The following is a 13,122-nucleotide window of genomic DNA, read 5'->3' as shown; positions in this document are numbered from 1 at the left end:
CTCCGGCCTCTGCAAGCTTTGGTGAGTTTAGCTGAAGAGGTGGCTAGAAAGGCTCTCTTTGAGTGAGCAGGAATTGGTATTTGGGATAGGGGAAAGCCTTGTTTGCTAGTTTTGTTCTCACAGGGTTATAGCCCAGGTTGGCCTGAAAGTTACAAAGCTATAAGGTTATCCTTGAACACAGCCTCCAGGAGATGGAGTATAGACACACACACACACACACACACACACACACACACACACACACACACACACACGCACGCACACACAAAGCTTGGGAAACACCTGAAAGGTGAATTCAGCAGTCCTAACCCCAGTGATGGGTTAGTGGAGGGACTGAGCATCATAAAGAGCCAGAGTCTTCACACTGGGATCCCAGCACTCAGCCGGTGGAGGCAAGAGGATTGTGAGTTCAAGGCCAGCCTGGGCCCCATAGTGAGACTGTCTCAAAACCAAACCCAAGTCCGTTGTATTGGTTTCCGGTTTTCATACAGTAAGTAGAGTTCAAGGTTTGGAGGGTAGGGTTCCTAAGCACAGGGCTTCAAAGATGGCTCAATCGATTCTCATTGACCAGAAAAGCCCTCTGGTGCAGCTCTGCCCACCTGGACCCCATAGTGACGTTAGGGTAGGGATGCTCTGCTCAGAGTCTGTGAGCTCCCCTGGGCCCTGGCAGAGCATGTCACACACACACACACACACACACACACACACACACACACACACACACACACACACACACGGGAGGGAGGGAGGGAGGGAGGAGGAGGGAGGAGTGAGTGCGTGCTGGTGTCAGCCAGATCTGGGCAAAGAGCCTACAAGGGTGGGTAGAACTCTGATCTTGGGATCTCTGCTTGGATTAAAAGAACAAAAAAAAAAAAAAAAAAAAAAATCCAGATTCCCCCAGATCCGCAGTCCAGAACGGGAACTTCCTCCAGCTAGCTGGAATGTGACACTCCCTCCATCCCTGGAATTTGGGGCTGGGGCTGGCACTCTACCTGGCCACATCCTCAGGACCCAGTCTCAGTGTTAAGTCAAGTGGGTGGGCTTTGAAGTCTCCAGAGTGAGCTGAGATTCTTTATGATGACCATGGCACTGAATGGGCACTTGCTGTATACCAGGCATGCTGAAGGCTTTGGGATTCCTCATGATGTCCATGACACTTAGTCGGCACTTGCTGTATACCAGGTGTGCTAAACGTCTCTGATATCTCCTCCGTGTCCTCATTCATTGAAATGGGTGCTATTAGCAGCTTCAAGTCACACAGGAAGAAACAGAGGCATGGAGACAGTAACTTGCCTGCCCGAGAGAACCCAGTGCTGGGATTCACTATGAAGACCCCTTCCCTAGACCTTTCAGCTAGAACTTTCCTCACCTAAGGCTTTACTTATTTAGAAGTGTAGCTCAGGCTGGCCTTGAACTTACCAAATAGCCGAGGTGAGCTTGAGCTTCTAATCCTCCTGCCTCTGTCTTCCTTCCAAGTGCTGGTTTTATAGTTGTGTGTCAGCATAGTACTAGAAATGGAACACAGGGCTATGCACAAGTGAGGCAAGCACGTTACCATCGGGCAGCAGCCCCAGACCCTAAATTTTTGTTATTTTTTTTTTAGAAAGGGGTCTGCCTCTGTAGCCCAGGATAGCCCAAACTTCACAATCCTTCCGGCTCAGCCTCTGTCCTCCCATTATAGGTGTGCACCATCACACCTCAGCTTCACCTAAATGTCTACATGATGTCTGCTGTCTGCCGTCTGCTGTCTTCAGCCATAGACGCTAGACAATGCAGAGATCTAGCAAGGACTGTTGCCTTTTGCTTTAAGAAGATGGAGAGGGTGTTTCATGAGCAACTACTGTGTACTTAGAACAACGGGAACATCTGGCCTCATACTAACCATGTTAAGGGGACATGATTGGGTCTCGTGTGAAACTGATGGCCGCCAGGGCCTCTTCTTTCAGTCTTGGCTGGTGGCTCCCAGCAAGTCATACCCTCTCTGGCTGTCTTTTCCCTTTTGGGCCCTGGATAGGGGTTGTTTGAGGAGGAGGAGGAGGAGGAGGCATCCTACCTATTTTCACCAAAAGTTTCTTAGAACAACAGGAAGTAGTCAGGGAGGGTCATGTAGAAAATTTAGAGACTGTGACCCCTGTGCCAGATGACCTGGTGTCAAGTGGGAGGGAGGTGACAGAGCTGGTTCCCCGGTGGCCTAGCTGGGCCTGACAGATCCCACTGTGGATCTAGAGTTGGGAAAATTAGAAGTGGGACTTCCTGTTTAATATGGAGTAACAATGGCTATAGGACCGTTTGGCCAGTATGTCATGGAAGCTGAGGACTCTATTATGGTCCCCGAGGATCTCGATGACCTGTCTGGGATCTCTATAACCCTAGGGGCAGAATATCCAGGCAGAGGTGTCTTCCCAGGTGTGTGTGTGTGGTAGGCGGGGTGGGTGGGAGAGGCTGCTGCATTTTGGGGCTCAACCCTGGGTCACCCCTGGGTTGGCCTTTTGCGGTCTTCCCAGAAACCCACTGGGATAGAATTCCAGGGCACCAGCTCACTTCCATCTGGACTGGGTGCTGGCTTGGAAGAGGGGCGAGGGTGGGGGATGGGGCGGGGATTTAGACCACTAGGTGGCTCCTGCTCTAGGGGCCCGGTAGGTGCTCCCAGGGCGAGGCAGGTGCTCCAGAGGCCCGGCAGGTGCTCCCAGGATGAGGTAGTTGCTCCAGGGGCCTAGCAGGTGCTCCCAGTCTTGCCAGTCTGGGCAGTGGCAGGTGACCTCATTCTGCACTCCTATGGGTGCCCGGCCCTAAGTCGTCCTTGCCAGCCTCTCTGAGTACTGCGGTTAGTTAAACCACGGACACCGAGGAGGAAGGTGCCAGCGTCTACCCTGGGACAAGCCTTCTGTTCACATGATCCCATTTGAAACTCGCAAACGCACAAAGCATCTTGGGAAGGGAGCAAAAGGGAAGAAGAGCTCTGCGTGGGGTGGAAGGGCGTCCTGAAAGTCTTGCCAGGAGATGTGACATTTAAGACACACCTTGAAGAGGAAGAAGAACAACAAAAATATCGAATCCTCTGTGGTTGGTTAGGTGTCTGCCACTGTTCTGAGACCCGTGTGGGAGTATCTCGTTTAATTCTCTCTAAACCCTGTGAATGAGACACGTGTCGCGCTCACTGAACAGTTGAGAAAACTAAACAGAGGCACAGAGAGGTTAAGTGACTGACTCATCGAAGACCAGGCATTACTAAATCTACCAAATGGCAGAGTCAAAACTCAAACCCAGGGAGGAGCCTTCTGGCAAGTGACCCCCACCTCTCAGAACCCCAGTTTTTGTTGCGCGCGTGTCTGTGTTTGGTTGGTTTATTCGTTTTGTTTGTTGTTTGGTTTTTAAATCCATAGGTGGAGGGCTTGCATGACATAGAGTTGCCGAGGGCTCGAAACTGAGATAATCCCCATGAAAGGCTCAAGCGGTGCCTGGCACACGGTTAAGTGTTCGAGGATTGCAGATGGTTCTTATCGTGTAGCCCCGGCGGTGTTATCTCCGCGCCTCCCCTCCCCCTGCGGCCGCGGCTTCCTCCCCCGCAGTGGCAGCCGGTGACGTGGGAGCCTCCGCTGGCACACTCCGGGTTTAATTGGAGCCGAAGAGACGATGCAAGGGGATGTTCGAGCTCCCTCCCTCCACTCGCATCAGACCCCCAGGGAGCGTGCGCCGCCTGCCGCCCAGCGAGAGTACTGTTCCGGGACCCCGAGGCTGGTGTTGGGGTGGCAGGTGGCGGGGTGGGAGAGGTGCGGAGGTGCTGGGTTGAGGACAGGCAGGAGACACCCAGGTTTTTGGAGGGCCCAATACCAGCTCAGTAACAGCCTGCCGCCCTGCCTGACTGCTCGCGCCTCCCCCACACCCACCCCCTGACCCATGGCGCATGGGTGTCCCCGGCTGAGTGCAGTGGTGTGGGGTGCCAGCAGGGGGCGCTCGCGTAGGGGCTCAGAGCGGGCGGGGCAGCTGCGGGGGGCGGGATCGGGAGGGACCTCCCGGGCTGCAGACGCCAGGCTCAGCCTGCCCAGATCGCAGCGCACAGCTACCTGTAGCTCTGGACGCATGTCCCCTTCCGGGACCCAGCACTTCTCCCTCCTAGCCCTGCATCCAGCCCACTCGCACCCCAGACCCGTACCTGTGGTAACCCGTGGACAGCGTGCTTGGCCCGCCGCTGATGACATGTAGGGTCACCTCCTGGTCCAGCCTCGGAACCTCGGCAGACTCCTTACCTGGAAAGTTTGGGACTGTGCGCCATGGCCAAGAGCGGCTCGCTGAGTATCCGCGTGGTAGAGGGACGGGCGCTGCCCGCCAAGGACGTGTGAGTCTCCGGGTGCCCACTGGGGTGCGTAGAAGGGTTGTGGGGAGCCCTGTCTAGGACCGGCTGTTGGGGATCCGCCTTCCCTGTCCTGTGGGAGGGGGCTCCCAGGCTTAGCAGGTGCCGCACCCTGCTCCCCCCACCCCCGGGAAGGAGGGTGTCTTTGTTCTAGGATGTCCCCAAGTCGGTCTTCCAGGACGGGTTAAGGGGATCTCTGGACTGGGTCCTCTTAGAGCCAGGAGGGGATTGAGCGATCGGATCTCTTCCTTAGCTCCAGCAGGTGTTGGAGGTGGGGCTCCTTCGAGCGACAGAGGGGGCTATCCAGAAACTAGGGGTAGAGTCCCCGAGGACTGTGGTCCAGATGGACCCCAAGATTTTTCATGCCTTAGGGTGCAGAGCTTCACCAGGTGGTCCTCTAACCCGGAACCTCAGTTTTGTGCCTGCAAACCTAGGGTGGACTGTCTCAGATCCCCAACTGCTCTCTCTAAGAGACACTCTCATGTGCCACGTGTGATGGGGCTGGGGGCGCTGGGCTCCTCTGCCCCTGTCCTTGGCTCTGGTTCTTCGAGGGAGGAGCCAGCAAGTGCTGACTCAGCAGAATGGGCTGGGGGCGGGCGGAGGGAGCAGGTTCCCTCTCGTGCTTGGTCCAAAGCCAGAAGGGGCTCTGGAGGAGTCAGCACCTTAGACAGGTATCAGGATCCTTGGGAGGAAGTGTGTTGAGTGACCTTGAACCTGCCAATTGCTGGCCTTTGGTGTCCCGTTCGGGTTGTGTCGAGCTGGAAGAAGCTACTGTTTGATCCTGTGTCCAGCTGTGGAGGGTGGAGGACACTGGCTAGGGGGTCAGCTGTGGGAAGGTGAGCAGGAGACCTGGACCTGGAGACCCTCTCTGCTTGGGTGAACTCTCAATTACTCGAGCTGCAGATTCTGCATCTGTCTTTGACTTGGGGAACCTTCTTGACCCCCCAACACTGCAGCTATACCAAGAGGGGAGCAGTTTAGAGTAGTTTCAGTGCCCCCATCTTCCTGATTAGCCAGCACAAATAAATACACACCTGAAGTAAAAGCTTTGAGCTACCCTCTTCAAGACGAGCATTAGAGATTACAGAACTGTGGGGCAGGAGTGGAGATTTGGCAGTAGGTACCTGGTGGAAGGGGCCCTGCCTCGAAACAGGGCTCTTGTCTCGCTGAACTCCAGCTGGGCCACCAGACACTGCCACCACAGGCTCAAGGGCTCCCTGCTTCCTCTGGAAGGGGCTTGGGTTCTTCTTGCATCTGGGCTCGCCCCTCTCCGGTTTTCTGTCCAAGTAAGCACTAGGGTGAACTGTGGCCCAGAGCAAGGCTGAAGAGGTGTCACTGTGGCCTTCTGGGCACCCAGCCTCAGTTTCTCTCATAGTCCGCTCCTTTCCTTAAAAGGGATCTTCTCAGAGCAAGCTGCAATTCCCTTGTCTTCGAGTGAGGCGTTAGTCCTGCTGTCTTCTAATTCCTAAGGCGGAGTGCCTAGACTCAGCCTGGCCATCGAGGTTAAGTGGGTGGCCAACTCTGTGGGTCATTAATGAGGGCTTACCGGGGACAGATATCACATTTAGCACTTTGTATGGCTTCTGTTTTCCACAAGGAGAAACTGAGGACCAGATAGGCAGTTATGCTCATAAGCTCACACGGCTGGGATATGAACATCAGTGGCTTTAATGTCTGAACAGCACCAGGTGGGCAAGTGATGGTTGAGGCTTACGTTTTCCATGCTTAACTCAAGTAGGGGTCATGGGAGAGGCCAGGAGCCTGGGAGAGGCCAAGAGTTTGGGAGAGGCCAGGGCCTGGGAGAGGCCAGCTCTGCCTGCCACCCTGGTCCCTACTGATAGGAGTCTGATAAGGCCATGTGCGTCACGGCCCTGGGGCAGATGTGTTGAACCTTGCTCCCTCGAGGGACCTGGGGTAAGCTAGGTTGCTGCATCTCCAAGCCTCAGAGCCAGCTGATCTCAATCGGTCTGGGCCATGTCTGCTCTGGGGAGTCTGAAGAATGAGGTAGAGAAGCTTTGGGGGGCAGGGAGACTGAGGGGCAGGGAAGGACTCAGCCAGCTAACCAAGGCCCAAGTTGCAGCCAACGCCTCCGTTCCCTGCAGTTGGGTGTGTGGGTGGCAGAGAGAAGGTGGCTGGAGGAGCAGAGGGGACATGGTGAAAAGACCTTGGCTGAAGTCCTGTCTTTACCATCCGCCTCAGTGCCTGCTCTCTACAACCATTCACCCCAAACCTTCCCTGCAGGGCCATCCCCCACACTCATGGAGAAGTGACAGCTGGTGCCCCAAGGAGGTCACAGTTCAGGGATTGTAGGAAGGTAGAGACCACCAGCAAACCACACGAGGATTTAGGTTCTGGGAATGGCGGTGGTGGTGGGGGCAGTATCTCTTTATTTGTTTGAGGATCGCTCTCACTAGCTCTCACTAAGTTGCCCAAGCTGGTCTTGAACTCCTGGATTCAGGTAAGCCTCCTGGGAGCTGAGAGTGGGGGTACTGCTCATCCCAAATAGCTTGGAGGGTCCATTTCGACAGTGGTGCCGAGAGCCAGCCTATCCAAGGAGATGGCTTTGAGAGGGAGGTACTGGAGACCCAGGTAGGCAGCGGGGTTTACCAGCAACGAGTATAAAGGGCAGGTGGGTGGAGCTGGCTTTGCCGGGAAAGCAGCACATGTCTTTTGGGATTTGGTTTTGTTTTGTTTTTCCTACCGGGGATGGGATCCAGGCTTTGGACATGCCAGGCGAGCACTCTGCCCCGGAGACAGACTCCAGCCCTACAGTCATCTCTGTGGGTTCGATTTTGAGGTCCCGGACCCTGGTGTGTGCCTGCAGGGCCTTCTTGCTGATGGAGGTTGTGTGTGTGTAGGGACAGGCTGAGGAACACAGCGTTTAGCTCAGAAGTTGACCTTAGGGTCTTGTCTGTGGCAAGGAGCTCAAGGTAACTTAGGATCTCTCCTCCAGACCTCTCTTAACCCCTCCAGCTCTCTCAGGGGGTGGTTTGGAGTCCCATAGTGACAAAGCAGTCCCAGAACCAGAAGGATCAGGCTTATAGGAACTGCGCGTGGTGGCCGAGTGGCCTGGGCTGTGATGACATAACCTGCTGTTTTCCCCAAGGTCTTGGCTCTTTGTAGGACTTGCTGTGTGACCCAGGGTGATCCCCATCCCCTCTCTGGGCCTCAGCTTCACCAGGCCTAAGGTAGGGATTGGGCTCCCACTTTGGTTGCCCTCCCAACAGCCTTCTTGATCTGCTCCTTCCCCCAACAGGTCTGGGAGCAGTGACCCCTACTGTCTTGTGAAAGTGGATGATGAGGTGGTGGCCAGGTATGTAGTCAGCACCGGGTGGGGAGAGGAAGGGACCCAGGACCCTGGCCAGTGCTTGCCAGGGAGCAGAGAATGCAGCCCCTCCTGAGGGGGTGTGTCATTCAGGCTTCAAGGGAACTGCTTGTGTCCTGGCCTCTTGGGTATTGCCCACTGGGGCAGATGCTAACTGGCCAGTATCCTCTGTCTGGGGACCAATGATATCACTGTGGCTCCCTGGGGCTGACTCAGCCACCACCAGGCTGTGCCTCCCCAGAGGCCTCTGGGTGGGGGTTTGGGGGGGGAGGGCATCTCATGGTTGACTGGCTCCCGGTCTCCGGGTGCTGCGGGTGCCCGGTGCCTGGGTGTGTTGTATTCGCACCAATGTTCAAGTGGAAATATGTGTGTGTGTGTGTGTGTGTGCGTGTGTGTGTGCACCCGTGCGTACCAGCCTGCCCATCTCAGGTGGCACAGAGCTGGTGTGAATGCTTCGGCCCATGTGTGAGCACTCATGTGGGTGTGCAGGCCCACAGGACTCCTGTGGGTACCAGAGCGGGGAAGGTGTGCGTGTGCCTCGGTCGGTGGGCACACAGAAGCAGGTGTGAATGCAAGGGAGGGTGTGTGGATGTCTGTGGGCGCTCAGTCTGGATGGCACATCAGCCGAGCTGGGCTTCTGCCCCCGCAGGTGAGGGACAGCTCTCAGCCCCCGCAGACCTGAGGGGGTGGGTGGGCGGGTGGCTGAAGCCTTGGTTTCTATGGAGACGGCAGGATTCAGGATGCTCCTGGCACTAGTTCTGGTCCAGATGGGCTGGGAGTTGGGGGTGGGGATCCCCCAGGGAAGGCTGACCCCTCCCTTGGCTCCCTCTGTGTTGCCCTAGTATAAGATACTAACCTTCAAGCCTCAAACTGGCTTTCTTTATGCCTTCAGGCAGACATTCTCCCTTCCCTGGGCTGCAAGGAAGAAACAGAAGAAAACAAGCTTTGTACACTTGGGTTTGGCTGGGGTGTCACTGGGCAAAGTAGAGTCTCTATTCCCAGGAGCAGCCATGATGGGAGACATATCAGTGCTAGACCTAGTCGTTGGGCATATGTATATGTACCTGACTGGCTTTGGCTTAATCCTAGCATCCCCTGACTTTCTGGGTACTATGAAGCCCTGCGTGCTCTCTGTGACCATTGTCGGTTCCACCGTGACCTGGCTTTGCTCACACATGCCTGCCCCAGGGCCTTCACACATGCTGTTCCAGCCATCTGGGATGCTTGTCTTTCCGGCCCAGTTCTCTTTTTGCCTGACCGAACTGAGTGAGAAGCCGTCTCCTATTCCCAGCCCCAGCCCCAGCCCCAGCCCCACCCCCAGCCAGGCATCGCTGAGCTCACCCCAATCACAGACAATGTCTACAGTCTGGGTGTCGCGTAGGGAAGGGGCATGAATGAGTGGGCCACTAGGTATTGGTGACTTGTTTCAGACTCGTGTCTATCTGGGATACTGTATAAACAATTTCTAGATCCTTCTGAGGATGCATGTGCGTATGCCTGTGTATGTGTGAGTGTGACTTCCTGTGTCTCTGACTTCCTAGGCGTATCTGGGTGTGTTTCTCTAGTTGTGTGTAGTTGGGTCTCTCTCTGTGTATTTTGGTTGACTTGAGAACCTCTTTAGTTGGGGATGTATGCATGCGTGTGTGTATGCATGTGTGTGTGTGTGTGTGCATGCGTGTGTGTGTGTGCACGCGTGTGCATGTGTGCAGTGAGTCTGGGTGTGCTTCTCTGTCTAGGCTTACAAGTCTGAGTGCATTTGCTCTATTCCTGGGATGGGGGCATGTGCACACGCTAGTGTGTGTGTGTGTGACCGTGTCTGTCCTCCTTGTGTCCATAGCTGCTTTTGTGGGGAATCTCCAGGTTGCCCACCATTTGAGGCCCTAGCCTAGCACCCCTCTTGCAGGACAGCAACCATCTGGAGGAGCCTGAGCCCCTTTTGGGGGGAGGAGTACACTGTTCACCTTCCACTGGACTTCCACCACCTGGCCTTCTACGTGCTGGATGAGGATACTGTCGGGTGTGTGGTGGATGGGTGGGGTGTGCATGGGGGTCCCATGCCTGGACTGCAAGAGGAAATATGCTACCTCTAGCCCCTCAATCTGTCCCCACGGCTCCAGGGGATGGTTGGTGCTGGTCCTAGCCTCACCTTCTCCTACCGCCTTCCCACAGACACGACGACATCATTGGGAAGATCTCCTTGAGCAAAGAGGCGATCACAGCGGACCCTCGAGGTGAGCAGGGCGTGACCCTCAGAAGAGGGAGAATGGTCTGACCCATAGGAGTCTTGCAAGGACAAAGGGCTTAGGGGCAGGATGGTGGGAGACCTTATGTCTTTAATATGTGATTCAGTTCATTTGTTGAGCATCCAATTCATCTTCATAGACGGGATTCACACAGCAGAAGCACGACACCCCTTCCTATCTGGGACTCTGCTCCCCATCCTGTGTAGCCAGGAACTTCAGTTTGGTCTTGTTTTGGTCTTTTCTATCTAGCCCTAGATAGCCTTCGAGTTGTGATCCCCTGCCTCAGTTTCCCCTATGCTGGTATTTCAGTGCCGAGCATCATGACTGGCTGAGGCCAGCCCCTCATGTTTTTCCAGACACTATATTTACACATTGAAGATGAATCCAGAGCCTAGCAAGTGTTCTTTCTCTAAGCCGTACCCCAGTCCTGGAGTGCTTTTTTTGAACATACATAAGAAATAACAATAGTAGCACCCCACCCTAATGCATGCGTGCTGACCCCTCTTCTGAGGTAGGGACCTTTATTTGCTCCTGTCTTACCCATGACAATGGTCTAAAGGGTTCAGGGACTCGCTCACGGTCACAAAGGTTTCGTGACAGCCAGGACTTGGGAACAAGGTTGTTTGTGTCCAGGGTTTGAGCTCACCATGTTATACTCTGTATGTGTGAATGTGTGTGCGTGCCCGTGTGAGTGTGTGTGGGTGTAGGTTTCTCTCAGCCCACTTGGTATCTTGTTACACTCTGTGTTTAGGTGTGTGTGCATGAGTGTGTGTGTGTGTGTGTGTATGTGTGTGTGTGTCTGTCTGTCTGTGTGTGTGTGTGTGTGAGTGTATGTGGGCATAGGTTTTCTCAGCCCACATGATATACTGTTACATTCTCCATATGTTGTGTGTATGTGTGTATATGAATGTGTGTGTGTGTGTGTGTGTGTGTGCCTGTGTGAGTGCATGTGAGCATGGATTTTTCTCAGCCCACGAGGTACCCCGTTACACTTGGTTTCCCTAGCTGCCTTTCTTACCTCATCGTGTATTTTTAAAATTTGGTTTATTTTTATTTTATGGCTGTTTTGCGGGCTTGTCTATGAGCACCATGCATGCAGTGCCTGCAGAAGCCAGAAGAGGGCGATAGATCCCCTGGAACTGAAGTTACAGATGGCTGTGAATATGGGTGTTGGGAACAGAACCCAGAGCTTCTGGTGGAGCAGCTGGTGCGAGCTGTCTCTCCAGCCCCATCACCATGTACTTTTGAGACAGGCTACCCAAGTCTGACAGTAATGCATGCAGTCCAGTCTCAGCCTCTCCACATCCGGATGATAGGCGTTCACCTCTGTGCCTAGCAGCTACCGTATACTTTTTAGGTCTTTACATAACCGTGCTTGGAGGACTTCTGAGTTCTGAAATCACTGAATTCTGCTGCAATGTCCCATCATGCCTGGCTCCCTCATGAAGCATATGGGGTGTTTGGCGTGATCCCAGCTTAAGCAGTTGCAGTGAGCAGCCCGATACTTACTAACAATGTCACACATTCAGGTCCAGTCAGTCAGACAAATCCCTGGAAGTTATTGAAGTTTATTCATTGTATCAAACATACATTCTCGGGCTTATTCTGTTGTTGTTCTTGTTGTTGTTGTTGCTTTTTCTTTTGGTTCGATACTAGGTTTCTCTGTGTAGCGCTGGCTGTTCCGGAACTCACTCTATAGACCAGGCTGGCCTTGAACTCAGAGATCTGCCTACCCCTGCCTCCCAGGAGCTGGGGTTAAAGGCATGAGCCACCAGCACCTGGCATTGTATGTATTCTTTTTAATACATCTCAGACCCCATGAGTTTTCAAGAATCAAAGGAAACAAGGATGCCTCAGGAAAGGGTACCTGTAGGTGCTGGGCAGGGGGACATCGTTCTCATCTTTGTGGGGCAGAGGGATACCAAATATACACTGTACTGGCAGGAACACCAGCAAGGAGGGTATATGCTGATAAGAATGGCTTCCCAAGCTGGGTTTGGGGCGCATGCTTGTCATCATAGCATTTGGGAAGGTAGCCACATAGTGAGACCTCATTTATGTATCATCATCATCATCACCACCACCTCCATCATCATCACCATCACCATCATCATTTTTAGTACTGGGAACAAACCAATGGCTCTGTCACTAAGCTGCCCCATCTGCACGTTTGCTCATTGTTATACCAGAGCCACAGGGGCTGGAGAGGTGGCTTGGCAATTAAGAGTGAGCGTCACAGCCAGGTGGTGGTGGCATATGCCTTTAATTCCAGCACTGGGAAGGCAGATCTCCGAGTTCTGAGTTTGAAACCAGCCTAGTCTATGGACCAAGTTTCAGGACAGCTAAGGTTACATAGAGAAACCCCGTCTCAAAAAATCAAAAAGAGAAAGTGAGCGCCACTGTTCTAGAGGTCAGAGTTCAGTTCCAAAGGTCAGAGTTCAGTTTCAAAGGTCAGAGTTCAGTTCCAATCCCCTGCATGTGACTCAGCTCAGAGCGTCTGCAACTCCAGTTTCAGAACATTGGATTCTAGGTGCTCTCATTGTGGCTGTGCGGGCCACTGGTGGTTGCTTGCTTGTTCCTTTGTCTGAGACAGGGGCTCACTGTATAACCAACCCTGGCTGGGGTTCACTTCACAGACCAGGCTGGCTTTGAACTCCTAAGCCTGCGTCTGCCTCCTGGGATTGAAGATGTAGGTCACCACGCTTGGCCTCCACTATTGGTTTTTTTCTTTTGATCAAGACAGTGAAGAGATTGGAGGTCTAGTGTCAGAAGCGGGGTTGCAGGGATCCGGTTACATCAGGACTAGCCTAGACACAAAGGATCAGTGAGGTGTCTGTGCTGACCAAGTGACAGAAAACAGATTCCTGGACTTGGGGGTGGTAGGGAGAGGAGGAGGCTTTTCCGTGTCCATCAACATGGAAGGGGGGTGCACGATCCTCAGAAATAACCCCCTTCCCCGAGACAGGATGATCCTGAGAAAGAAAACCCCTTATTTCTACCTCATATTTACTCAGTCAGGTGCTGAACAGGAAGGGTTGAGCAGCAAGCCGGCCAGGGAGCATGGTTTTCCCTGATGAATGATTTTCCCTGATGAAAGCATCTGAGAAAGAAGCTAGCTAGGATCAAGAGAGAAGGAGCCAGGGTCAAGGGAGAAGATAGTGACACAGGAACCCTCCCATCCCCGGGGGACACACTTGTTGAGG

The 13,122-nt window shown here is 53.9% G+C and overlaps 1 protein-coding gene across 1 annotated transcript in view; it reads left to right on the top strand.

The window, feature by feature from the left end:
• The first annotated feature begins 4,000 nt into the window (after nucleotides 1-4,000).
• Nucleotides 4,001-13,122, top strand: part of Rasal1 (RAS protein activator like 1) — a 32,420-nt gene continuing 23,298 nt past the window's right edge. Inside the window, exons 1-4 of the mRNA XM_032886535.1 lie at nucleotides 4,001-4,336; nucleotides 7,608-7,664; nucleotides 9,580-9,693; nucleotides 9,846-9,907. Of these exons, the coding sequence (XP_032742426.1) occupies nucleotides 4,272-4,336; nucleotides 7,608-7,664; nucleotides 9,580-9,693; nucleotides 9,846-9,907 (298 nt within the window). The 5' untranslated portion in view covers nucleotides 4,001-4,271. The remainder of the gene's footprint in view (nucleotides 4,337-7,607; nucleotides 7,665-9,579; nucleotides 9,694-9,845; nucleotides 9,908-13,122) is intronic.

This window comes from Rattus rattus, chromosome 16 (assembly GCF_011064425.1).
Source record: "Rattus rattus isolate New Zealand chromosome 16, Rrattus_CSIRO_v1, whole genome shotgun sequence".
NCBI lineage: Eukaryota > Metazoa > Chordata > Mammalia > Rodentia > Muridae > Rattus > Rattus rattus.
This window is presented reverse-complemented; position numbering and strand designations above follow the sequence as displayed.